We start from the raw sequence: 26,666 nt of genomic DNA, 5'->3' as shown, positions 1-26,666 counted from the left end.
CTTTATTTTCTCCACTAGTTTGGAGAACCATGTCGGTTTCCTTTTTCTCTTGTTTTTATTGATTTTCTTCACATAAAGTTCCTTAGCCATTTTTATAGTTCCTTTCAGCTTAGACCACTATTTTTCCACTTCTCTTATGTCCTCCCATCCTAACAGCTCTTTTTTCAGGTACTCTCCTATTTTATTATAGTCCGAACGTTTGAAATCTAGGACTTTTAGTATCGTGCATCCGCCTTCCACTTTAGCTATTATATCAAACCAAACCGTTTGATAATCGCTACTTCCCACTCGTACATTAGATATACTCTCTCCATTTGTGTGGACCAGATCCAATATCGCTTTTTCCCTCGTGGGTTCAATCACCATTTGTCTGAGCAGAGCCTCTTGAAAGGCATCCACAATCTCCCTACTTCTTTCCAATTCCGCACACGGAACTTTCCATTCTGTATGCGGCAGGTTGAAATCTCCCAACAGCAGCAGCTCCTCTTTCTTTCCAAACTTTTGGATATCTACAATCAGATCTTTTATCAATTTGCTGCAATTGAGTCAGAGGTCTGTAGACTACACCCACGTAGATGGAAGTTCCATCTTCTCTTTTCAGAGTGATCCATATCACTTCTTCCTCTCCCTAGGAACCTTGCATTTCAGTCACTTGGATATCGATCTTTACATAGAGAACTACTCCTCCATCTTTTTGACCATCTCACTATGTTTGCATCCAATCCAAGGGATTCACTGAACCATGTCCCTGATAGCAACAATTTCCAGGTCTCCCTCTAACATCAGGGTTTGCAGATCATGAACTTTATTGCTAAGACTGCGAGCATTTGTGGTCATCGCTTTCCAGCTTTTTTGTATAGTTTTTTGTTTCATTTCACATCCCGTTGCAATGTTAAGAAGTGAGTTGCTAATATTGTTTGTATTGTAATCTTTACTACCATCACATCATATCTTTTGCTGGGGTGGTCTCTATGATTGTCCTTCATACATATGCCACCCCCACCTTCTAGTTTAAATGCCTAGAAACAAGCAAGAAGAGAATGTCAAAACAGAGAATTTCGTTTCTGCAAATTGGCACTTAATGATATAAGATAACGCTCTCTTCAGCTACAGTGGCAAAATAATGCTCAGAATTTAGGAAGTTGGTTGGTTGGGCTGAGAACTTTTCAGGACCCATCATACTATTTCATCCTACAAAAATAAAAATTTTGTGGCTAAGAGTCCAAAGTTCAAGGAGTCTAAATTTCAAATTTCACTTTAAAAGTAGACATAAATAAAAGCGACACACGATTGACTTTACTCCAAAAGTTTTAAGAGTCATATTAGAATCTACTTTTGAATCATAAATAAGCAAAATGGTCAAGAAATACTTTTTAAAGATGAAGCAATTAAGATCTATTTTTTTAATGAAAAACATGTCGCACTCTTGGTTCAACCTACCATTCTATCACAACTTGATTATTGTAACACTGTATCCCCTACTTTTACAAAAGCATGGAGGAGTGTGTGGCGCAGTGGTTGGATCTACAGCCTCAGCACCCTGGGGTTGTGGGTTCAAACCCCGCGCTGCTCCTTGTGACCCTGGGCAAGTCACTCAGTCCTCCATAGCCCCAGGTACGTTAGCTAGATTGTGAGCCCACCAGGACAGATAGGGAAAAATGCTTGAGTACCTGATTGTAAAAACCGCTTAGATAACCTTGATAGGCGGTATATAAAAACCTAATAAAAACTTGAAAAAGAGGGTTTTGTTTTTGTTTTTTAATCATTTTTATTAAATATTTTCCAAATATTTCTAACATATATATTTCCATCATGCAAACCAATTATACATATGCATATAATAGTACAAGAAAAGAACAATCATTTTAACCCTCCCACCCACTTAATTAATAATCAAGAAAAATTACATAAAACCTTTTAATAATTTTATCCAATTTAAAATAGCAATGTAAATCCCTCCCCCACCCGCCCACCCTGGATGTGTATAATGAAATGGCCAAAAATAAGATCAGGTCGGTTATCACTCCTTATAGTAATTTATCAATGGCTCCCAAACATTCAAAAATTTCCTATAATGTCTCTGTTGTACAGCCAACATACGTTCCATTTTAAAAATATGGCATAAAGATTCCCACCCAAAAATGTAACTCAACCTATCCCAGTTTTTCCAATTATATTTGATTTATTTTTTATTGATGATTGCCTTGAATCTAACTTGTGAAAAAGTGGCATTGAAATTTCAAGGTTACATTACATTAGAGAGTGAAATAAAGCCACCTACCTATTTAAACTCTCTGTGTTCAGTAGGAGACTTGGCAATAGCCTTAAGAGGTGTTCTTGGGATCTTAGGGAGTAGGGTAAAAAGACAGAAAAAGCAAAAAAAAAAAAGTATCTGTGGTGAATATGGTTATACAATACATAAAGAGGTGATATATATCCAGTTGTCTCTAAGGAGTCCTTTTAGTAAGCTGTGGTAAAAGTAGCCCTTACTGCACCCTTACATGGGTCTTTCCAACACACTAAGGCCAATTTTACTGTGGTCATAAAAAGCCCAATTTTCTCTTTAATACACTAATGGCTATATATTAATGTTTGTAAGTAGCAAACAATCAAACAGTGGAGATGTCCCAAAAATCAGGTTACCACGGAGGACGCCAGTTCCTGAGATTTTGTACAAGTGCTGAATGTCTTGACATATTCTTACTATATAAAGTCTGATGTGTTGATAAGCTCCACTTGTCACTCTGCAAGATAGCATGACACCTAGCACAGCTTAGAAAAAGGGCCCCTAAATGAATCTAAATTTATACTCATGGATATCTCCTATTTTTTTAAGAGGACCCCATACAAAGACAGGGGCATTAGAAATGTAATCAAAACTTGATGAGTCTCTTGTACTGTTACTTACAAATGTGAACAATTAATTGTCAATATGGGGAAACAGCCCTCAGTTCCAAATGTATTGATGTGGAGCACGTAGATTTCACTTCCCTTTTGTGTGAAAATGTATTGTGATGACTAATAATAAGTGTTTGAATCTCTTAAGCGTGGGTAGATCATTTATAACTGGCCTAAGAATCCAAATCACTTCCAAAATGACCAGCAAATATTTTTTCATATAATTTTCTCAATATGCATACCTGGTATATTTAATATATCACATTAAGATTTATTGTTTTAGAAGCCCTCAGAAGCGGCTCTCATACGTGTCTTGTTTCGTCCGTTAAGACATAGATATATAGCCACAAGCCTCCTCATCGGCTTCACCTTTATTGTAAACCAAAACTTTTTCTATTTTTCAATGTCACTTTAAAACTTAGATGCACTTAGCTCTAATCACCATTCATCGGCCCGCTGCCAAACCCAATGCCAACATGCATGTTTTGCTGTCTGCAACGAAACACCAAATCAAATTAAGCTATACAACTATGTCTCAACGGGCGAAACAAGTCACATATGAGAACCGCTTCTGGTGGCTTCTAAAATAATAAATCTTAGGGCTCCTTTTACAAAGCTGTGCTAGCGGTTTTATTGTACGCACTGGATTAGCACACGCTATAGCGCGTGCTAGCCGGAAATCTACCACCTGCTCAAAAGGAGGCGGTAGCGGCTAGCGCATTAAGGCCCTAGCGCAACTTTGTAAAAAGAGCCCTTAATGTTTCAAGGTTTTATTAAAAATTTGATTAATCACCTATTAACATTCTAGGTGATATACGATTAAATTGAGGGGATCAAAATTAAAATAATCAATGAGAAACCAAAACACGGACAAGACCCACAGACAAATGAAAAACAAGAGGGTAGAGGGTGAAATACAATATTTTAGAAAAGAAAACAGTTAAGGATAACCCAAAGAGGTAGTGGAAAGTTAGTTGAGAGCTGCCTTTTCATAGATTGTAAGAGTCCTGAATTATGGAGTAAAGCACAGTTACTTACCGTAACAGGTGTTATCCAGGGACAGCAGGCAGATATTCTTGACTGATGGGTGACGGCACCGACGGAGCCCCGGTACGGACAATTTTAGAGTGATCTCACTCTAAGAACTTTTAGAAAGTTCTAGCTCGGCCGCACCGCGCACGCGCGAGTGCCTTCCCGCCCGACAGAGGCGCGCGGTCCCTCAGTTAGTATAAGCCAGCTAAGAAGCCAACCCGGGGAGGTGGGTGGGACGCAAGAATATCTGCCTGCTGTCCCTGGATAACACCTGTTACGGTAAGTAACTGTGCTTTATCCCAGGACAAGCAGGCAGCTATTCTTGACTGATGGGTGACCTCCAAGCTAACAAAAAGAGGGATGGAGGGAAGGTTGGCCATTAGGAAAACAAATTTTGCAAAACAGATTGGCCGAAGTGACCATCCCTTCTGGAGAACGTATCCAGACAATAATGAGATGTAAAAGTGTGAACTGAGGACCAAGTAGCAGCCTTGCAGATTTCCTCAATAGGAGTGGAACGGAGGAAAGCTACAGATGCTGCCATTGCTCTGACTTTATGGGCTGTGACAGAACCTTCCAGTGTCAGTCCGGTCTGAGCATAACAGAATGAAATGCACGCTGCAAGCCAATTAGACAACGTACGTTTAGAAACAGGACGTCCCAATTTATTCGGATCAAAGGACAGAAAGAGTTGGGGAACTGATCTGTGGGGTTTCGTACGCTCCAGATAGTAAGCAAGAGCCCTTTTACAATCCAAAGTATGCAGAGCTTGTTCCCCAGAATGAGAATGAGGTTTTGGAAAGAAAACAGGTAAAACAATGGATTGGTTGAGATGAAATTCAGAAACAACCTTGGGGAGAAACTTTGGATGTGTACGCAGAACCACCTTGTCATGGTGAAAAACCGTAAAAGGTGGATCTGCAACCAGTGCATGAAGCTCACTGACCCTCCTGGCAGAGGTAATGGCAATAAGAAAAAGCACCTTCCAAGTGAGAAATTTGAAAGGAGAGGTAGCTAAAGGTTCAAATGGAGGTTTCATTAAAGCGGAAAGAACCACATTGAGATCCCAGATAACCGGAGGGGCTTTAAGAGGTGGTTTCACATTGAAAAGCCCACGCATGAACCTGGATACCAGGGGATGAGCTGAAAGAAGTTTTCCATGGACTGGCTCATGAAAAGCTGCAATGGCACTGAGGTGGACCCTGATGGAAGAGGACTTCAGGCCGGAATCAGACAAAGAAAGAAGATAATCCAACAACGTCTCCACCGCTAGGGACGTGGGATCAAGATGATGAAGAAGACACCAGGAAGAAAACCTCGTCCACTTTTGATGGTAACATTGTAGAGTGGCTGGTTTCCTGGAGGCATCCAGAATGGAACGAACGGGCTGAGACAAAAGAGTATCAGTCGAGTTCAGCCCGAGAGATACCAAGCCATCAGGTGTAGAGACTGGAGGTTGGGATGCAGAAGGGTTCCCTGCTGTTGCGTAAGCAGAGAAGGAAACAGAGGAAGAAGAAAAGGTTCCCTGGAACTGAGTTGAAGTAGAAGGGAGAACCAATGTTGCCTGGGCCACCTCGGAGCAATCAGAATCATGGTGGCTCGTTCCCTCTTGAGCTTGAACAAGGTTCTCAACATGAGAGGTAGAGGAGGGAAGGCGTACAGGAACAGATTCGACCAGTCGAGGAGAAAAGCATCTGCTGTGAGACGGTGTGGAGAGTAAAGTCTTGAGCAGAAACGGGGCAGCTGGTGATTGTGAGGAGCTGCAAAGAGGTCTATCTGAGGAGTGCCCCATTGAGTGAAGATAGACTGTAGAGTTACAGGGTCGAGTGTCCACTCGTGAGGCTGGAGAATTCTGCTGAGTTTGTCCGCTAATGAATTCTGTTTCCCCTGAATGTAAATAGCTTTCAGGAAGAGATGATGATCTATGGCCCAATTCCAGATCTTCTGGGCTTCCTGGCATAACAGGCGAGAGCCTGTCCCACCCTGTTTGTTGATGTAGTACATCGCAACCTGATTGTCTGTGCACAACAGAAGGACCTGAGGAAAGAGAAGGTGTTGAAAGGCCTTGAGGGCGTAAAACATCGCTCTGAGTTCCAGGAAATTGATTTGATGCTTCTTTTCCTGGGCTGACCAAAGACCCTGAGTCTGGAACTCGTTCAAGTGAGCTCCCCATGCGTACAGAGAGGCGTCGGTGGTGATGACTAGTTGATGAGGAGGCTGATGGAACAGAAGACCTCTGGATAGATTTGAGGATACCAACCACCATTGCAGAGACTGACGAAGAGATGATGTCACAGATATGTGTCGTGAGCAAGAGTCCGACGCTTGGGACCACTGGGTCGCAAGGGTCCATTGAGGAGTGCGCAGGTGAAGACGGGCATGAGGTGTGACATGAACTGTGGATGCCATGTGTCCCAAGAGCACCATCATTTGTCTTGCTGAGATGGACGGCAGAGGAAGTACCTGGTGACATAGAGACTGAAGGGTCTGAAGCCGATTGGATGGCAGGAAAGCTCTCATGAGGAGTGTGTCCAGGATCGCTCCAATGAATTGAAGTCTCTGAGTGGGAATGATATGAGATTTGGGTAGATTGATCTCGAATCCCAGAAGTTGCAGAAACTGGATGGTTTGGTTGGTGGCCAGAAGGACCGCTTGGGCAGAAGTGTCTTTGATCAACCAATCGTCCAGGTAAGGAAATACCTGCAGGTGGTGAGAGCGCAGAAAAGCCGCCACCACAATGAGACATTTGGTGAATACCCTTGGAGATGAGGCAAGACCGAAGGGCAGCACCTTGTACTGGTAATGACAATGATTGATCATGAATCGGAGATATGGTCTTGAGGTTACATTGATCGGTATGTGAGTGTAAGCCTCTTTGAGATCGAGGGAGCATAGCCAGTCGTTTTGATTTAGAAGGGGATAAAGTATGGCTAAAGAAAGCATCTTGAATTTTTCTTTTACTAGATGAATGTTGAGATCGCGAAGGTCCAGGATGGGTCTGAGATCTCCTGTCTTTTTGGGAACTAGAAAGTAACGGGAGTAGAATCCCTGCCCCTTTTGATCTAGAGGAACTTCCTCTATAGCGTTCAGAAGGAGGAGGGATTGGACCTCCTGAATAAGGAGGGCTGATTGAGGACTGTTCAAAGCAGACTCTTTTGGCAGGCTTTGAGGTGGGAGAGTCTGAAAGTTGAGAGAGTAGCCGTGGCGGATGATGTTGAGGACCCATTGGTCCGAAGTGATTACTTCCCACCGGCTGAAGAACAGAGAAAGTCGACCTCCTATTGGTTGAGGCAGGAGAACAGGAACAGGGATACTGGCTATACTGCGGAGAAAGAAGTCAAAAGGGCTGTGACTTCTGCTGAGGAGGTTGTTTCGCAGGTTGCTGCTGTTGCTGCTGTCGGGGAGGCTGACGTTGCTGTTGCCTCTGACGTCGAGGTTGTTGAGCAGTGGTAGGCAATGGACGGGCTGTGAAACGGCGTTGATAAGCCGATTGCTGCCTGTATGGTCTCGGTGGAGGAGGCTTCTTTTTATTCTTGAGCAGGGTATCCCAGCGCGTCTCATGAGCCGAGAGCTTTTGGGTGGTAGAGTCCATGGAATCCCCAAAGAGCTCATCCCCTAGGCATGGGGCGTTGGCTAACCGATCTTGATGGTTAACATCAAGCTCGGATACCCGAAGCCAGGCCAAACGGCGCATAGCCACCGACATAGCTGTCGCTCTGGATGTAAGTTCAAAGGTGTCATATATGGACCTAACCATAAACTTACGAAGTTGGAATAGAGACGACAAGCAGGAGTGAAAAGATGGATGTTTTCTTGAAGGAAGATACTTCTCGAAGGAAGCCATGGTGGTAAGGAGATGCTTTAAATAAAAAGAAAAATGAAAAGCATAATTACTAGCTCTGTTTGCTAACATAGCGTTTTGGTAGAGCCTCTTACCGAATTTATCCATGGCCCTTCCTTCTCTGCCAGGAGGGACAGATGCATATACACTGGCTCCTGAAGTCTTTTTAAGGGTGGATTCGACAAATAAGGATTCGTGTGGAAGTTGAGGCTTGTCGAACCCAGGAATGGGAATTACCTTGTATAGAGAATCCAGTTTACGTGGGGCCCCTGGAACAGTTAAAGGAGTCTCTAAATTTTTATAGAAAGTTTCCCTCAAGATGTCATGAAGGGGAAGCTTCAAAAATTCCTTTGGAGGCTGATCAAAATCAAGGGCATCCAAAAAAGCTTTAGACTTTTTGGATTCAGCCTCCAAAGGAATGGATAAAGACTCACACATCTCTTTCAAGAAATTGGAGAAAGAGGAAGTAGTCTGCTTGGAGGATGGGTCAGGGAGAGCCGAATCCTCCTCCTCTGAGGAACATTCTCCTTCAGAAAGAAAGGGTTCCTCTGAGTCCCCCCACAGATCAGGGTCTCTGACATGGGAAGAATGGTCCCGAGACTCAGGTGTCGATGTTTGCATGTGTCGGGTTTTGCGTACCGACTTACCCGACCTCATCGATACCGAGTCAGGCGATGTTATCGGTCGCACCGGTGCCGAAGTCTGTACCGATTGATGGTGAGCTGTCGGCTCCGGTGCAAGGACTGGCATCGATACCGATGAAGTTAGGTGAAGCGGTACCGAGACAGTAGAAGCAGGTAAGACAGGTTCGACAACCGGTACCGACACGGGTTGATGTACAACCGGTACCGATGGCTCGGTGCGGACTGGCACCGGAAGGTTCGGTGTCATTATAGCAGGAAGGAGTCGTTCTAATTGCTCCTTAAGCTGCACATGAAGGATGGCCGTAATGCGGTCATCGAGGGATGGCACCGGTACCGCTTTTTTCTTCTGCGGTACCTGCGGTGCCGCTCTACGCCCCGGAGATGAGGAGCCCGATGTCGAGGGACTCACCTCAATAGGGGCGGAGCGCTTCCGCTGGCGTCTAACCGGCGGCAGGACTGGGCTCACTGCACTCGAGGCCGGAAGACGTTCCAGCGGGGAAGGCTTCTTAGCCGGCTTACCTGACTGTTGGGATGCCGGTGTGGAATCACGCGGCGTCGAAGACGAGGGTGCCGACTGAAGCGGTGCCGAAGCCGGAGTCGAAGGAACGGGGTCGGACATCTCGGCACCGAATAACAAACGCTGTTGAATTAAGCGATTTTTTAATGTTCTTTTCTTTAAAGTAGCACAGCGGGTGCAAGAAGAGGCCTGATGCTCAGGACCCAAACACTGCAAGCACCAGTTGTGTGGGTCCGTGAGAGATATAGGCCTAGCACACCGCTGGCACTTTTTAAAACCCGGTTGAGGGGGCATGAAAGGGAAAACGGCTTCCGCCAAATCGAAGGCCGAGGCTTCGATGGTGGCAGAAGGCCCCGCCGGGGAAAAACCGAAATTGAAGAAAAAAGAAGTTTTTTTTTTTTTTTTTTACCAAAATAAAAGTAAAGTAATAAAAGAAAGTAATAAAGTCAAAAGTTTACGCGAGCGGGAAGGCAAGTTATAAAAAATTTCAACAGCCGTTGAAAACGCGTCTTCTTAGCTCCGCGGAAACTAAGAAACTGAGGGACCCGCGCGCCTCTGTCGGGCGGGAAGGCACTCGCGCGTGCGCGGTGCGGCCGAGCTAGAACTTTCTAAAAGTTCTTAGAGTGAGATCACTCTAAAATTGTCCGTACCGGGGCTCCGTCGGTGCCGTCACCCATCAGTCAAGAATAGCTGCCTGCTTGTCCTGGGATAAAAGCATCTCTGTAGAGGAAGCTTTTTAATGCTCCTTTAAATTTAGCAATATCCCTGTATACTATTTAAAACTATAAATGGAGACAGCCCAATCTACCTAAACAACCGCCTCATCCAAACTACCTCTACCAGGCATAGAAAAACACACACCCCATTCACATACCCCCCAATCAAAGAAGTAAAATGGAAAAAACTATACGACAGCCTACTAGCCACTCAAGCAGCAAAACTAGATAACCAAATCTCCAACCTATTGATAACAACCCCAGACTACAAGATGTTCAGAAAGGAAATAAAAACTATACTCTTCAAGAAATCCCTGAATAAAGCTTAATACCACGAATACCTCCTTCTTACCATCCCCTCCCTAACCTCTGATCCTACTTAACCCTCTCTTGGAAACGATTGCTGATCTAACTTTGTAACCCTCCTTCCATAACTCTTTTTGTAATCCGCTTTGAACTGAAAGGTAATAGCGGAATAGAAATCTGTAATGTAATGTAAAAAGAGGGCAGGGAGTTCTAGATTTGCATATAAAAGACGTCGCATATAAAAAGTTTTGAGGGAGGGAACAAAAAGTAGATTTTGAGAAGGTCTTATAATTATAGCTGGAGTGTGCGGGATCAATAGTTTATCGATAAAAGCTAGTAGTCTGGATTTGAGCGTTTTGAAAGTGAGAAGTGTGATTTTGAAAGTGATATGATGTGGAATGCATTTTTTAATAACAGTGACATGGTCATATTTTTTTGCATTGCTAATAATTTTAATAGCGGTGTTTTGAATGAGTTGTAGCTGCATATTGAGAGAAAATTATATGAAAAAATATTTGCTGGTCATTTTGGAAATAATTTGTAATAATAAGCGTTGGGCATCCTTTTCTCTGTACAGACTCTTTGGATTTTCAAAGTAGAAGAACATTAATTAGCATTTCTGCTTTGAAAACTACCTTTTTGGGAGAAAGAGATTGTCAAGGCCACATTCCCTGCTCTCAGAAGCACCTCATCAACAATCTGCATGCATATGTGTAAATGCCCATTTTAGTAGGTAAAGCACTGCTTTACCTACAGGAATGGCCTTAAAAATAAATCTATTCTTTACTAGTATCTGTGAGCAAATACTGCAAAAATGTCAAGACATATATTAAGTTATTCCAATAAAAACTAAGGGGTCAGTATTCCAGTGATGGCTCCTGGCCAGTTAAATCCCTGGAGGTCTTGGTTTGTAGACCTCAACTACATTTTTTTTTAAATCAATGAAGCATTTTAAGTGCTTATATGCAAACAAAAAAGAACACAAAATGAGGGGGGGGGAAAAAAAGAACAAATTTGCAAAGGGATAAGAAAAAAAAAGTCCTCTGCATTCCAAGGAGAAAACCAGTTGGTGGCAGGTGAAGTCCTACAGCAGCCTATGCTAGGGACAACCTTCTTTGGTCCATAGCCAAGATTTCAAAGATTGGTCTTCAGTTGATTTGGACAGTCAGAATCAGCTTTATCCCAGTAAGAGCCTGTAGGATCTGATTTTTAATTTTATTTTATTGGGGGGGGGGGGGTGATCTTGGTGGATATAAATTAGGTTGAATGCCTAGGATCTTTGCTCCTTCAGTGTTCACAAAATGTAAATTGTTCACATGTAAATCAGCTTCCAAATGAGATCAGAACTGGGGAAATAAAGGAGATTCTGGTCTGGGTTCATCCAAATCAATTTGTGGGCCCACCTCCAGGGCTGAATAAGGGGGGGAATCCTAAACTATCTTGACTATGTCTAATAAGCATTGTGACCTCATAATACCTCTTACCATATATGGGCTTGGGATTGTTGATAGTCTCCCTTTCTTGGGTGGTTGCCCGATCTTCATTTTCTCAGCTCCACATACGCACGTCCTTAAACTACAAATATTTCGGAATCACTGCTACAGGCAGGAAATTAGAAACAAGCCCCTGAGTTTATTGCTTTTAAAGTTTGGGGAACTACTTTGGTTTATGTGCTTCCTTCGCAATAAGATTAGCATCTGGGGTGTACTCAGTGGTGTTGCTCTGCCCCCTTTATTCCAGATGTGCAGGATATTGCTGTAGGAAGTGTATATTAGGCTAAATAGCTGGCTACAGGGCATCTAGATAGGCTGAGCTACAGTAGTCTTATTTTACCTGCTCCATACCCTCCCCCTTTCCCTCACTGACTTGCAAGGTCAAACTGTTTATAAGAAAGGCAAGAGGATCACAAGCCCATAGATGCAATAGGAGTTTAAATCTGGTGATAATACATGTGTATGTAGGGATATTAAGAGGGAAAGGAAGATTTGAAATTCATCGGGCATGTATTTCTGTGGCTGGGCTAACAGGTTTCTAGCCTCCTAAGTCCCTATTTATAATGAGCAGGCAAGGCAGGTCCTGGTTTTACCCCCAACTCTTCATGTATTTATTTTAGGGACATCAGGATTGCACCTCTATGTATGCCACGGTGGGCTAGAACCAGGATAAGACCTTCCTTACCCAGTTACATGTGATTAATTCTAAGTACATGCTCATCATCCCTACACTTGAACTCTGAATAGTTAGATGTAAAGTCATCCCCAGATAGCCCCCTCTTTTGATCACCATTGAACCTGGCAGAATCAAATCCTATTTCTCTTTCAGGGTGAGAGGGACAAGGGGGGGGTGTGGCCTGGTTTCTACTATACAATGCCAGACTTTTAAGAAAACAATCCTTGCATACAGGTAGAAGTGTAACACCATGGTTGTCAACTTAGTCCTCAGCACGCACCCAGCTAATCAGGTTGTCTGGGAATTTATGCAGAACATACATGAAAAAATTTGTTTGCTCTGTCATATGCAAACCATTTTGATTGTAATCGCAGAAAGGCAGTTTCTGAAATCCCATCCCTTCAGTATTTTGGATCCTCATATATATATATATATATATATATATTCATTGTTGATATCCTGGAAGCCTGACCAACTAGTTGTTTCCCAAGGACTAGGTTGACACTATTAGTGTAGTTCGGTCTAAATGGAAGGAAAAATTGAGATGGGGCCCCCTATAACACCATCATTCCCAAGGTATTGGGGACTGAGGAGGGGGGAGAAGGATGCACATTTCCTAAAGCTGGCATATTAGAAATAAATTCAGAAAAGAATACTTTTTTGTTCTACCTTTGTTGTCTGCTGCTGTGGTCCTAGTGTCTCTCTTCTGCTTTTTTCTTAACTCTTCAGGGTCTCCTGTTCTTTTGACATTTCTTCTCTATGTCCACCCATACATCTTTCCAATGTGTTTCTAGCCATCCTTTCCTATGTCTTCCCTCTGTCTGTATCTATGTCCCTGTCTCAATGTTCCCTCCAAAGTCAGCATCTGTGTCCTTGTACTTCCTCTCCCCTCTTTCTCTTGTGCCCCCTTGATCCTCCCTCTCCCCTTTCTCTAGTCTGGTATCTCTCCTTCCCTCCCTCTAATTGGACCAGTGTCTCTCCCCCAGTCTAGCCTCTGCCTCCCTCTGACCACATCTGTCCCCTCTCATCTCCTCCCCTTTTCTCCAGGTCTCTCTCTCTTACCTTAGGCCCCCACCTCAGCTCCCTCTCTTCCCCTTCTTTAATTCAGGTTCTCTCCCCTTCACCTCCTCCCACATGCCCAGGTCCAGTGTCTATCCTTCTTCCCCAAGCACCTGTGTGGATTTAGCATCTGCCTACCTTCATTTCCTCCCCAACCCTGGATGCTGTAGGCGATTGCTTCCTGGAACAACTTGTCAAGGAAAATACGAGAGGAAATGCAATTCTGGACTTAATTCTAAATGGACTACGAGGACCGGCACAAGGTGTAGAAATAGAAGGGATGCTGGGAAGCAGTGATTATAATATGATCCGCTTCTACCTGGACACAGGGGCAAAACATCGGTCCAGAATGTCAACCACAACACTGAACTTCCAAAAAGGGAATTACGAAGGGATGAGACTCATGGTAGGGAAGAAGATTAAGAAGAGGATAATCACTTCACAAACTTCCCCATGATCAAAAAAGAGTTCGATCGGTAGCGGGAGTGGAGAGCGGACAGCAGAGAACCTGAAAGCAGCAGCCCCACCGCTGGCCTAAGTTACCATCAACACCCGGGGAACAGCAAGCCACCGCCGGCCCAAAACCACCAAGCAGCACCGCAACAAGCAGCATGAGCAGCAAGGCCGAGACACAGCAGCAGCCGCAGTCCGCCGCCGCCGACAGCAAGCTCGGCTCGGCGGCCACCGGGGGGGAAAAGAAGGTCAACCAAGGTTTTGGCAACCAAGGTTTTGGGAACAGTGAAATGGTTTAATGTGCGCAACGGGTATGGTTTCATCAACAGGAATGACACCAAGGAGGATGTATTTGTACACCAGACTGCCATAAAGAAGAACAACCCAAGGAAGTACCTTCGCAGTGTGGGAGATGGTGAGACTATGGAGTTTGATGTGGTGGAAGGAGAAAAGGGTGCAGAGGCAGCCAATGTCACAGGACCTGGTGGAACTTCAGTGCAAGGCAGCAAGTATGCGGCAGACCGGAACCATTATAGGCGCTATCCACGTCGCAGGGGTCCTCCACGCAATTACCAGCAGAATTACCAAAACAGTGAAAGTGGCGAGAAGAGCGAGGGTACAGAGAGTGCACCGGAAGGGGAAGGTGCTTCTCAGCAACGTCCCTACCGTAGGCGGCGTTATCCATCTTATTACCTTGGAAACCACAGTATTCCAATCCTCCTGTACAGGGAGAAGTCATAGAGGGTGCTGACAGTCAAGGTGCAGGAGAGCAAGGCAGACCTGTGAGACAGAATATGTACCGGGGTTACAGACCACGATTCCGCAGAGGCCCACCCCGACAAAGACAACCAAGAGAGGAAGGGAATGAAGAAGATAAAGAGAACCAAAAAAAAAAAGTTCTCGATGTTTGACCTATATAGAGAAGCTCACAGGGACACTGAATCGCATAGATGACATTTTGCGATTGACAATTAGAATTATGTCTTAAAGTGTAACTCTTACCATGATGTGGGCACTGTTCTAACTGTAACAACATGGCTACTACTTCCAGATTTCATCTTTGAGAAGATTCCATGGCTCGCAATTTTTTAAAGTACCGTAGTCGTTCATGCGGAACCTTGTCGAACACTTTCTGAAAATCCAGATATACAATGTCAACTGGATCACCCTTGTCTATCTGCCTGTTTATTCCCTCAAAGAAAGTTCATTAAGCAAGATCTTCCTTTGCTGAAGTCGTGCTGGCTGGTCCTCATCAGATTGTGTCTGTCAAGGTGATCAATGATGTGGTCCTTTATCAGCGCCTCTACCATCTTTCCTGGTACCGAGGTCAGACTCACCGGTCTGTAGTTTCCTGGCTCTCCCCTCGAACCATTCTTGAAGATCGGCGTAACATTCACCACTTTTCAGTCTTCCAGAATCCTTCCCGATTTGATCGACAGATTGGCTATTAATTGAAGCAGTTCAGCTATAGCCCCTTTCAGTTCCTTGATTACCCTCGGATGGATGCCATCTGGTCCTGGGGATTTATCATTTTTAAGCCTTTCAATCTGCCTGCATACCTCTTCTAGACTGACCATCAACCCTGTCATTTTCCCGTCTTCTTTTCCTGCATATAGCCTGTTGGCTTCCAGTATATTGTGTTCAGTTTGTCAGCGATGGCTTTGTCCTCCTTTAGCACTCCCTTTATTCCACGGTCATTCAACGGCCTCACCACTTCCTTCGCGGGTCGTTTCCCCTTAATATATCGAAAGAATGGCTTGAAGTTTTTTGCCTCCTTGGCTATTTATTCCTCGTAGTCTCTTTTGGCCCCTCTTAAGCAGTATGTATCAGTCACGCTGCATGCTGCCAGCAAAGATCTCCTCTATATAAGATATGTGGCGATGACGGCAGTGGCGGGGGGAGGGGTTGAGAGACCAGATCTCCCAGGCAGGAGAGGGAGAGAACATGGATCCAAGTCCACCCAAAACTGGGTGTCTGGCTACACCCTTGCTCTCTCATTTGCATATTCCTTGTGGATATCTGAAAACCTGGCTGGCTAGATTGAGAACCCCTGATCTAAGAAATGGGTTGACTTTGTCCCGGTCCCCATTTCTAATATTACATTATTTGTGTGTTTTTCATAGTAATAGATTCCTGAGATATAATTTTCTGTTCTGTTAGCAATCTGTCATGTAGCAGAAATTTTATGCCTAATATAATTCTTTGCTTATGATATTACTCAAGCAAAACAGCTGTGCAGTCACACGGTAGAATATTAGCTCTTTTCTTAAAGAAATTCAGGACAAAGTGAATAGTATGTGAATTTGGGGCTCAGAAAAGGAAGCCTCTCGTGTTTGGATCCCGGCTGTGCCACTGAATGTGTGACCATAGCAGTCAACTCGAAGGATGCTTGAACACCTCCAATGCTGAACAAACTCTTTGTGTCCAGGGAGGGGTCATTTCCATTGGGTTTAATCCCCGATCATTTTGAAAAGTTGGCTATGTGTCTGACTTCAGCATGACCTTGGTAAAAATGGAATGGAATGGGATTTAGTTTACTCATGTACAGAAGGTACGCTCAGTTTCTCATTATTGGGCCCTAGTATCCTGCCAAACTCTTTCCTTCCTTCATTGTTCATTAATGGAAGATAAGAACATCTGGATGAGGTTTTCACTAACCTTACCCCACTTTCCTATCTTCTTTTTCTGATTCTCATCTTTCATATCATTTTTCTAGCTCCTTTCCTATGTATAATTATGTTTTCAGTGTAAACCACCTTGACATTTGTATTTGAAGGGTCGTATATCAAACCCAAGAAACCATATTACACATATTCCAAGTGAAAAGAAAAAAAAATCATTCCATAGAACAAAATTTGCTCCCTGAATCCAAGTTCAGGATCTGGAAACACATTCTTATGTGCTTCCTTGAAGCTTGATTTGTGCCAGAGAAGGAACCCTACTGTTCAAGTGACCATTTGACTCCATTTCAGCTGGGTAAGTAGATTCAGTCCTGGTTTTCCCTTCTGCCTGCATGGACTTGAGATCCTTTTCTATGCAGGGAAATGATATGAAATATGCGTGCAAACAAACCAGAAGTGTATATTGGAGGACACGTGAAACCCAGAACTTTAAAGTGCCAGTAAATTCAACAAGTCTGCCTGCTGATCCTTAGATCCACTGGAAGAATGGGGTTCACATGGCCAATGAGGAATTCATTAGAGGGAAATATTCCAACTCCTGGAACCTCCCAGTGCTCCCACAGTTGCCAGTAAGCTGTATCCAGAAGACCTTCTGCTAATAATAATTCAGCATATGTCATTGTGTTATTTGTACATATAATAATAATTTTGTGTCATAATATACATGTTTCCCTGTGATCTACTCAGGAAATGTTGATAGGTGGAATATAAATGATTTAATTAAATAAAAAGACTTGGGAGCTATTCTTTTCTTATGTCTTTTTTTCCTGTATGCCAAACGTCTTAGGTTTCTAATGCAGAACATCGTCATATGGTCATTTTCTGGGGATCCTTCATCTGTTTAAGCTTATAGGTCGAGAGGTGATGAACAGAAAGTGTGATAGGAAGCCATGTCCTGATGTGCACCTGTCTGTCTGTCTCTTCTTGTCTCTTCTCTGCCTTAGTGTATATTTATTTATTGATATATGTATTCCCCTATACAAAATGTTGATATACGTATTCCCCTATCGCACAATGGGGTTATGAAGGGGTCTACAAGTATTTAATAAAAATCTGGAAGAAATAGAAAAAGAGAGAATAAAAGACAAAAATGGAGGTAAAATAAAAAGAAGATGGAGGGGAAATGTGAGAAAATGCCTCAGTGGATAGTGTAGCAAGAACCTTAAGTTGGTAGGGTTTTTTCAATTTATTACATTGTTGAAATGATGGTTCCACTTTGACATCTATTGGAAGGGAATTCCATTAACGGTATCTATCAGCTCTCTTGCTCCCTCATTCACTTATCTTCTTTCTCTGTCTTGCCATCACTTTCTCCTTGTCCTTGTAATAGGCCTGGTATTGCACAGACTTATTTACCGTGGGAGCAGTGATATGGTAACAAACCAGCTGGATAACTGCTAAGGCACAGCAGCTGCTCCATGTGCAGCCTACTAGGGCAACTTAGTAAAAGCTTGTGCAGCAGGAGAGGATCTACATCACTTCATTTCTTTCAAGAGATACTTTTTTCACCCTGTCTTGCAAAAATAGTGCATCTGGTCCAGTGCATTATAGTGGGGGGTTTAAAGGGCCTTAAATTAGCATACAACCAAAGTTCAAACTGGAAAGCCTGCTGTAACTTTCCCTTCCATTCTTTCTTCATAGAAAGAGTGGTGGGTGCATGGAGCAGCCTCCTCCATGAAGATGGGGCAAATGCAGAGGATCCTAATGAATGAGAAGAAAGATGAGGAGGTGTAAATTAGGCAAGACATCTACTACATTAGTAGGCAGGGCTGAATTTCTTCTGAGGGAAGGGCCTGGAACACAGGTTCACCACATCCTTTTAGACTCCAGAGAAGCAGGGTGCTCTGCACCATCCTCTCCTCTCCAGATAGCCTGCTAAGAAGAGGAGGGGAGGTTAGGTGGGTGAATTTGGAGTACAGGCAATCTCCTGGTTAAGAACATCCAACTTACATTGGACTTGTACTTACAAACTGAGGTCCTGCCTCTCCTTCCCTGTGTCAATGCGCCCCCCTCTTCCGCCCTTCCTTTCCAAACGTGACCCTCCTCCTCCTTTCCATGTATCAACGCGCCCTCTGCCATCCTTCCCCCAGTTGTGTCACAAATTTGTGCCTCCCTCCCGCGGATTTACTTCTGCTGGTCAGTTACCTCTTCGCAGCTGCACTTCTCTTTGCACAACACCCAGCCAATCAGGTTTTCAGGATACTCACAATGAATATGCATATAGTGGAGGTACATCTCATGCATATTCATTGTGGACATTCTAAAATCCCAAACTGCTCGGTATGTCCCAAGGACTGGGTCAAGAGCCACTGGATTCGTACGCAAAGGCCAAAGTGCCAGATCACTTCATGACACAAGAGACAAGCTGAGCCAGTGCCTTGTTGAAGCTATGGACTCTGCCCAGTTTCTTAAGAGACCCTCTAGCACAGCAGTGTAGAACGAGGACTGCAATCCAGTCAGGTTTTTAGAATTTTCCAAACGAATAGAGTAACATAGTAAATGACGGTAGATAGAGACCTGAACGGTCCATCCAATCTGCCCATTAGTTATATTCATTAAAAATACATGATTAAATTAAATTGTCTCTGATATTTCTGGGTCATAGACTGTAAAGTCCACCTGATATTGTCCTAGGTTCCAAGTGCTGAAGTTGCTATCCAAACTCACTCCAGCCTATCCAACCATCCTGTTTGCAGGATATCTACCGTAAAGTCTGTCCAGTAAGTTAGTGGAGTTCCCATTGATGCCCTCCCCAGCCCAATCCTAAACCAAATCATCACATATGGGACCCAGACCATGCAAGTCTATCTAGTACCGGCCTTAGCTCTTTAATTTACATCCTTCGTTTTCTAATAAGAGATGTATACATTCGTTGGGGAGGAATCCTGTAAACCCGACTGAATAGAGGTCCCCTACTCTAGCACATCCCTAACCAAAGATCTCCCTCACACCTCCACTCCCATTTATCAGCTCGCTGATGCTCGAGGCTATCTCAGCTATAGCAAGACAGGCGTTTGGTCTGCCCCCTCCCCCATTCGACCTGGTTAATGCTTCATTAAGCTAGGTGCTCTTGTGGCTGTAGTTTCAGAGACCCAGCTCCCTACCTTTTGATATATTTTGTGTTCCAGTTATCCACAATCCCTCTTGTACGCATTATATGTGTGATTCTGTCCAAAATAAGCTGGTTTTCTTTCTCAATTATAGTCAGTCTCTGCTGCTCCAACTGTGAAAAGTAAAAAAAAAAAAACCTTTATTCTGGGGCAAGATTGAATTGCTTTATTTATTCAGTGTAATTAATCATCATATAAAAAAAAGCTCATAGCAACTCACAGTGCATACAAATTTAAAATCCAATTACAACAATATACTGTAGCCTTCAACTACCTCCCCCTCCCCCCTACTAGATCGGTTACCATACATTGCATCCCTTTGTACATACATTCTTCTTAGGCCTGTTGAATGAGGGGGGTTGCCAGATTTTAGAAGCTCGAAAAAAGAAATTATTGTATGCTATTGCAGAGGTTCATACAGCTGTGCTCAAATCCCCACCCCCCAAACCACCAAGTTCTCTGAGTGAAAATTTATCTTTTGCATATTCATTGTAGAAATCCTTAAAAGATAACTGGATTGGAAGGGGGGGAGGAGGGAGGGATGTCCAGGATGCACTGAGGGAGCCCTGATTTCTATTCAGGGCAGAGAAAGAGAGTTAAGTTGCAACTTCAGAGTAGAGAATGACACGGTATCAAAATGCATCACCATCCTTGCAGACAACCGCAGGAAATGATCCTGTGCTATTCTTTAGTGTCTATGTCAACCTCAGTCCTTCTACATAAACATTCTTCAACGCAAGGCTTGAGGGTAAGTGGCTGTGTCCATTCATACTCTGATTCTTATTTGAGCCAAGTATAGGATAATGAACCCATTGTGACATCACTGATAAGTTTGGCTCAGATATTGGTGGAATACAGACTTCAGCAAAGGAAGATCTTGCTTGACAAACTTACTGCACTTCTTCAAAGGAGTAAATGGGCAGATAGACAAGGGACATCGTATATCTAGATTTTCAGAAAACGTTCGACAAGGTTCATGAACGTCTACTTTGAAAAATTGTGAGCCATGGAATCGAGGGTGATATACTCACATGGATTAAAAACTGGTTGGCGGATAGGAAACAGAGAATGGGGGGGTGAATGGGCAATACTTGGACTGGAAAAGCATCATGAATGGCGTGCCGCAGGGTTCGGTGCACAGGCCCATGCTCTTCAACATATTTATAAATGACCTAGAAATTGGCACAACGAGAGTTGTGATTAAATTTGTGGACAATACAAAGTTATTCAGAGTAGTGAGGACACAGAAGGATTGCGAAGACCTACAAAGAGACATAAATATGCTCTAGGAATGGGCCGTGAAATGGAAAATGAGGTTCAACGTGGATAAGTACAAGGTGATGCATGTCAGTAACAAAAATCATAAGCACGAATACAGGATGTCCGGTGCTATACTCGGAGAGAGCCCCCCAGGAACGAGACTTGTGAGTACTTGTAGACAAGTCAATGAAATCATCTGCGCAATGCGTGGCGGCGGCAAAAAGGGCAAACAGAATGCTAGGACTGATTAAGAAGGGAATCACAAACAGATCTGAAAAGGTTATCATGCCGTTATACCGGGCTATGGGCCCCCACCTGGAATACTGCAACCAACACTGGTCGCCATACATGAAAAAGGACATAGTACTACTCAAAAGGGTCCAGAGAAGAGAAACAAACATGGTTAAAGGACTGGGGGAGGAGTTGTCATACAATGAGAGGCTATAGAAACTGGGCCTCTTCTCCCTTGAAAAGAGAAGATTGAGAGGGGACACAATTGAAACATTCAAGTTATTAAAAGGAATTGACTTAGTAGAGAAAGAGAGATTGTTCACCCTCTTCAAGGTGAAGAGAACAAGAGGGCACTCGCTAAAGTTAGAAGGGAAAAGATTACGTACAAATGTAAGGAAGTTCTTCTTCACCCAGAGAGTGGTAGAAATCTGGGATACTCTTCTGGAGGCTGTTATAGGGGAAAACACCCATCAGGGATTCAAGACAAGGTTGGATAAGTTCCTACTGGAACAGAATATACACAAATAAAGCTAGACTCAAATAGGGCACTGGTCTTTGACCTAAGGGCTACCGCATGAACAGACTGCTGGGCATGATGGACCACTAGTCTGACCCAGCAGCGGCAAATATTATGCTCTTATGTACCACAGTATGAAAATCATAATTTTGAAGCTTTGGTTTTAACCTGTACAACATTTGCAAATGTATGTATCCTACCTGGATTATCTTCAGTATTTTTCCATGATCATTGCACTATCCAACACCCCCCCCAACACATTCATCTCCCTTTTAACCACCAATTGCTCGCCCATTACAGTTACACTCTACATCAAAACTATCTCGTTGATTTTTTTACAATCACCACCTCTGTTTTGTTCACGTTCAATTTGAGATCATGTGTAGCCATCCATTCCACAATCTTTTCCATATAACCATGCAGACACTGCTCCACTTTGAGAACATCATCACAGATGGGGGAAAAAAATATTGTCTGTGTACAACCTGTACTGTACTCCTAACTGCAGAAATACATTTTCTAGTGTGGCCATATATATATTGAAAAGTATGGCAGAGAGAGCCAAGCCCTGAGGTACGCCACTTCTTTTTTTTTTTTTTTTTTTTTTAATTCTTAATTCTTTATTCATTTTAAATCATAAACAAGTGTACAATAATATATCCATTAAAATTTCAATATAACACTTGAAATTCTTGAACATATCTTCTAAAACAAAAATATATATCCCTACCCCCCACCCTACTTAAATTAACCAAAATTTTTGAATCATTTTAAAACAGACAATAAATGTACAGAAATAGATCCATTATAATTTCAATACAACATTTGAAAATCTTTACCACTTCTTACTCTGAATGATCTGCCTCCTAAATGGAAGGCAAAACCATTGCAAAACCTCCTCAATGAATTCTAATTTCTTCAACTTCAACAATAAAATGTCCAGATTAACTGTATCAAAGGCTCCTGATACTTCATAGTGTCACTTGATGTATTTCAAGTTTTTAGCGATCCCTTCCCTCAAAACATCTAATATCGAAATCAATTAACAGTTCCATGCTATGCGTGTGACAATACCCAAATTAAAACTATTCAAGACAATCTTTATGACTTATATAGTCATTTAATTGATTCAGTACCACTTTCTCAATCACCTTTCCTAGGAATGGAATTACAGAAGTTTGCCAAAAATTTTTATCTCTTCTAATTTCAATCCACTCTTCCTTAAGATCGGCGTTACCATTTATTCCTTACATCCTGATGGAAAAATTCCCACAGACAAGGATTTATTCACCACTGAAACAACAAAAGAACCCACATCCTGAGGGAATTTGTCGAATTATGTTGGTATTACATGGGTCTAGCACCGCATGTGTTGGCGACACTTGACTAAGAATTGCAACCACTTCATCCTCATTTACAAGATCAAATAAACTCCATGATTCAGTGGAACACTCCAGGCCAATCACTTCACAATCCACTACATCAATGCTTTTCAAAACACCCTCACACTGCTTATTTTGCACACACAAAAAGCATATCCTCAACATCAGGTAGATCTTCACATTTAAATCCACTCCTACCATCTTTAAAATCAACCGATGATTGAAGGGTAGTTAAGTATGCCAATTTAAAAAAAGGGTTCCAGAGGTGACCCTGACGCTGGTACCAGGCAAAACAATAGGAACTATTACAAAGAACAAAATTACTGAACATAAAGATAGGCAAGGTTCAAAAGGACAGAATCAACATGGATTTAGCCAAGGGAGTGTCTTGCCTCACCAAACTGCTCTATTTTTTGTAGGCATGAATAAAGCATGTGGATAAAGATGAGGCAATTGCTGTAGTGAGGTATCACAATGGCTTAATTGTCCTTTACTTGGCTCACATAAGAACATAAGAATTGCCATATTGGTTCAAACCCAGTATCCTGTTTCTATAGTGGCCAATCCAGGTCACAAGTACCTGGTAGGAGCCCAGATAGAAGCAACATTCCAAAGCTGAATTGTGATGTTATAATGCCTCATTCCACTAATACTCTGTACAGCGCTGCGTACGTCTGATAGCACTATAGAAATAATTCATGATAATAGAAGTAATAGTAATGCCTAAGAGCTAAACTCATCAGTGACATCACACTGGCTTGTCATAAACATGGCTCACATAAAAACATATGATTACATATTCTAATGATCAGACACCTTAACCACCCTTTTTTTATTATATAAGGTTATAAGTAGGGTGGGATTGGGATATATGATATTTGTTTATTACTAATGGGTGGGGAGGGATTCTTTTATGTTTTGATGATTATAAGTAAGAATGTCAAGTGATTTGTAAAATTTATTTTTGATTGAATATTATACACTTGTTGTAAGATTTGAAAACGAATAAAGATTAAAAAAAACAAAAACAAACATATGAATTGCCATACTGGGACAGACCGAAGGTCCATCAAGCCCAGTATCCTGTTTCCAACAGTGGCCAACCCAGAAACCCAAATAATAGCAACATTCCATGCTATCAATCCCAGGGCAAGAAGTAGCTTCCCTGTGTCTGTCTCAATAGCAGACTATGAACTTTTTCTCCAAGAACTTTGTCCAAACCTTTTTTTAAACACAGCTATGCTAATCACTTACCACATCCTCCATTGACTGAAAAAATATTTTTACCTGTTTGTTTCAAATGTGCTTCCAATGTAACTTCATTGACCATCCCTTTCCTAATAATTCCTAGCTTCCTGTTTGCCTTTTTGGTTGCCACCACATGCTGAAGGGGGGGGATAAGGGAGATTTCAGTTTATTATCCACGATGACACCTAGATTGTTTCTTAGGTGCTGACTCCTAAGGTGGACCCTAGCATCTGGTAACTATGATTTGGATTATTCTTTCCAAGGGCATCACTTTGCATATGTCCATATTAAATTTCATCTGCCATTTGGTTAACCAGTCTTCAAAGGTCATCTGCAAATTTAATCACCTCACTTGTTATTCAGATTTCCAAACCATTTATAAATATGTTAAATAGCATCAGTCCCAGTACAGATCCCTGTGACACTCCACTATTCACCCTTCTCTAGTGAGAAAAATAGTCATTTAACCCTACCCTCTGTTTTCTATCCAATAACCAATTCCTAATCTACAACAAAACATTGTCTCCTATCTCATTACTTTTTTAAATTTTCTCAGGAGTCTCTCATGAGCAATTTTGTTGAAAGTTTTCTGAAATCTGTTTTCCATTCCTTTCCTAATAATTCCTAACATTCTATTTGCTTTCTTGGACACCACTACACAATGAGCAGATGGTTTCAAAATATCAACTCAATAATGACATCTAGATCCTTTTCCTGGGCAGTGACTCCTAATGTGGAACCTCTTTCCCATATGCATCGCTTTGTGCTTGCTCACATAAACATTTTGATGCCCCGCCTCCAAGTCTCTTGAGGTCCTCTTTCAATTTTTCATAATCTTCCTGTGATTTAACAACTTTGTATGTGTAAAGATGGAGTTCTTAAGAAAAATCAATTGCAGGAAGGAGGGAAGTGATCTCCAGATACACTGGTACTGAAGTGAGGTTTGTGGTCGTCATGTAGACCTGAGCTGGGGAGAAAGTATAGATGTTCTTAGTTTTTACGTACGGTATATGCTATTAAAGCTTCTCCAGGATATCATATATTGATTTCAGCCTTTGTTTTATGGTGTTGTCGATATGATGATACATGTTTGTTGGTACTTACCAAGGACAGTGGATTGGCATGGAATAAATGATTTTAACTAATCCACCCACCCATTGGATAAAGCAGAACTAGATTACTCTAGCCTCAGTGAGCTGGAATTACCCCAGTCTCCTTTGTCTCAAATATTTTTCCAATTTTAAGGATAGGTTATGGGAATTAAAGGTGTGTGTTGCAGTGGTTAGAGCTACAGCTTTGGCACCCTGAGGTTGTAGGTTCAAATCCCATACTGCTCCTTGTGACCCTGGGCAAGTCACTTAATCCCCATTGCCCCAGGTACATTAGTTAGAGTTGGGAAAATGCTTGAGTACCTGAATAATTTGTAATCCACATAGAATTGTAAGATATGCAGAATATCAAATTTTTTTTTTTTTAAAGGGCACCTGGTCTGCTTTTATGAGATCCCCTTCATTTCTTTGTCTTCACTCCTAGTCCTCAAGGGGGTCAGGTTTTCAGGATATCCCTAATGAATATGCATGAGAGATTTGCATATAAAGAGGTAGAAGGTGTGCAGCTCTTATGCATATTCTGAAAATCTAAGCCCTAGGCAGCTTTAATCTGTACACAAAAAGGGTGTGGTGATACCAGTAGTGGGCAGGTTCTGAGGATAATCAGTATAAACACCCTTGTACTCCTGAGCATTATAAATACTGCTGGCTAAGCAAGAGGAGCTTTCCAAAATTTCAACACACAAACATCACATTGCCAATTAAAATATAAAAACAAAAGGGAGAATGCAAGCAACAGCGACCTTAAATTTACTAAATAGGTTATCTGAGTGCTGTGTGACTCTGTTCCCTCTCATTTCCCTAACATTTCTGAATTAAAGAAGGGTGCATACTCCACCTTTTGTTTACTCGTACGGTATAGAAGGCTCTGAGGTGGTTTATTATCAACCGCTGCTTTGGCTACAGAAAAGAATAAGATGAAAGAATCAGTTGCATTAAAGAGTTTACCACTTTCCTTACAGAATGCTCCGTTATACACATTGGCTCAAATTCTGTACAAACGGCGTCCTGATTGTAGATGGCGGTCGGCATCCTACTGCTGTCTCACCAGCTAATTGGGACACATTTTTTTTTTTAAATGGATGCAGCGTAGGATGCCTACAATATAGGCATCTGTCTTGTGCCTACGGAGACACATAAGGACGCTTATGGACACCCAAGGCCAGTGTAGGTGTGGTTTGTACCAGAAGTGGCCTTGGGCATCTGTAAGCATCCCTATGCGTCTCGTAGGTGCAATACAGACACCTTAATTGCATGACTGTAAAATGCTGGTCTACATTTAATGTGTCTGTTAGACAAAAAAGATGCGATTCTCTAAAGGACACTGATACATGATTGACACGTGATCAGCATCCTTTGAGAATCAGGCCCATAGTGTCCTAAGTTGAGTGCGCAACTTAATGACTTCCGCTATAGCCATACTGCCTAATTATCTCTATCTCATTTGTTTTAATTGTTATGTATGTTACCTTGTAACTCTTTCTGAGCTCTTT

At 42.5% G+C, this 26,666-nt stretch overlaps 1 protein-coding gene and 1 long non-coding RNA gene across 2 annotated transcripts in view; one reads left to right on the top strand and one right to left on the bottom strand.

The window, feature by feature from the left end:
* The window catches only part of LOC117347019, a 35,565-nt gene extending 9,370 nt beyond the window's left edge, over positions 1-26,195 (bottom strand). Inside the window, exons 1-4 of the long non-coding RNA XR_004536705.1 lie at positions 26,012-26,195; positions 19,421-19,539; positions 11,439-11,529; positions 2,282-2,344 (exon numbers count right to left, since the gene is read on the bottom strand). This is a non-coding gene — a long non-coding RNA (uncharacterized LOC117347019). The remainder of the gene's footprint in view (positions 1-2,281; positions 2,345-11,438; positions 11,530-19,420; positions 19,540-26,011) is intronic.
* LOC117347018 (Y-box-binding protein 1-like) lies at positions 13,779-14,561 on the top strand. The gene is given in 3 exon segments (XM_033917302.1): positions 13,779-13,889; positions 13,891-14,329; positions 14,332-14,561. Coding segments are annotated over 3 exon segments (750 nt in total). The 5' UTR covers positions 13,779-13,793; the 3' UTR covers positions 14,547-14,561.
* Positions 26,196-26,666: the final 471 nt, after the last annotated feature.

This window comes from Geotrypetes seraphini, chromosome 13, assembly GCF_902459505.1.
Source record: "Geotrypetes seraphini chromosome 13, aGeoSer1.1, whole genome shotgun sequence".
NCBI lineage: Eukaryota > Metazoa > Chordata > Amphibia > Gymnophiona > Dermophiidae > Geotrypetes > Geotrypetes seraphini.
This window is presented reverse-complemented; position numbering and strand designations above follow the sequence as displayed.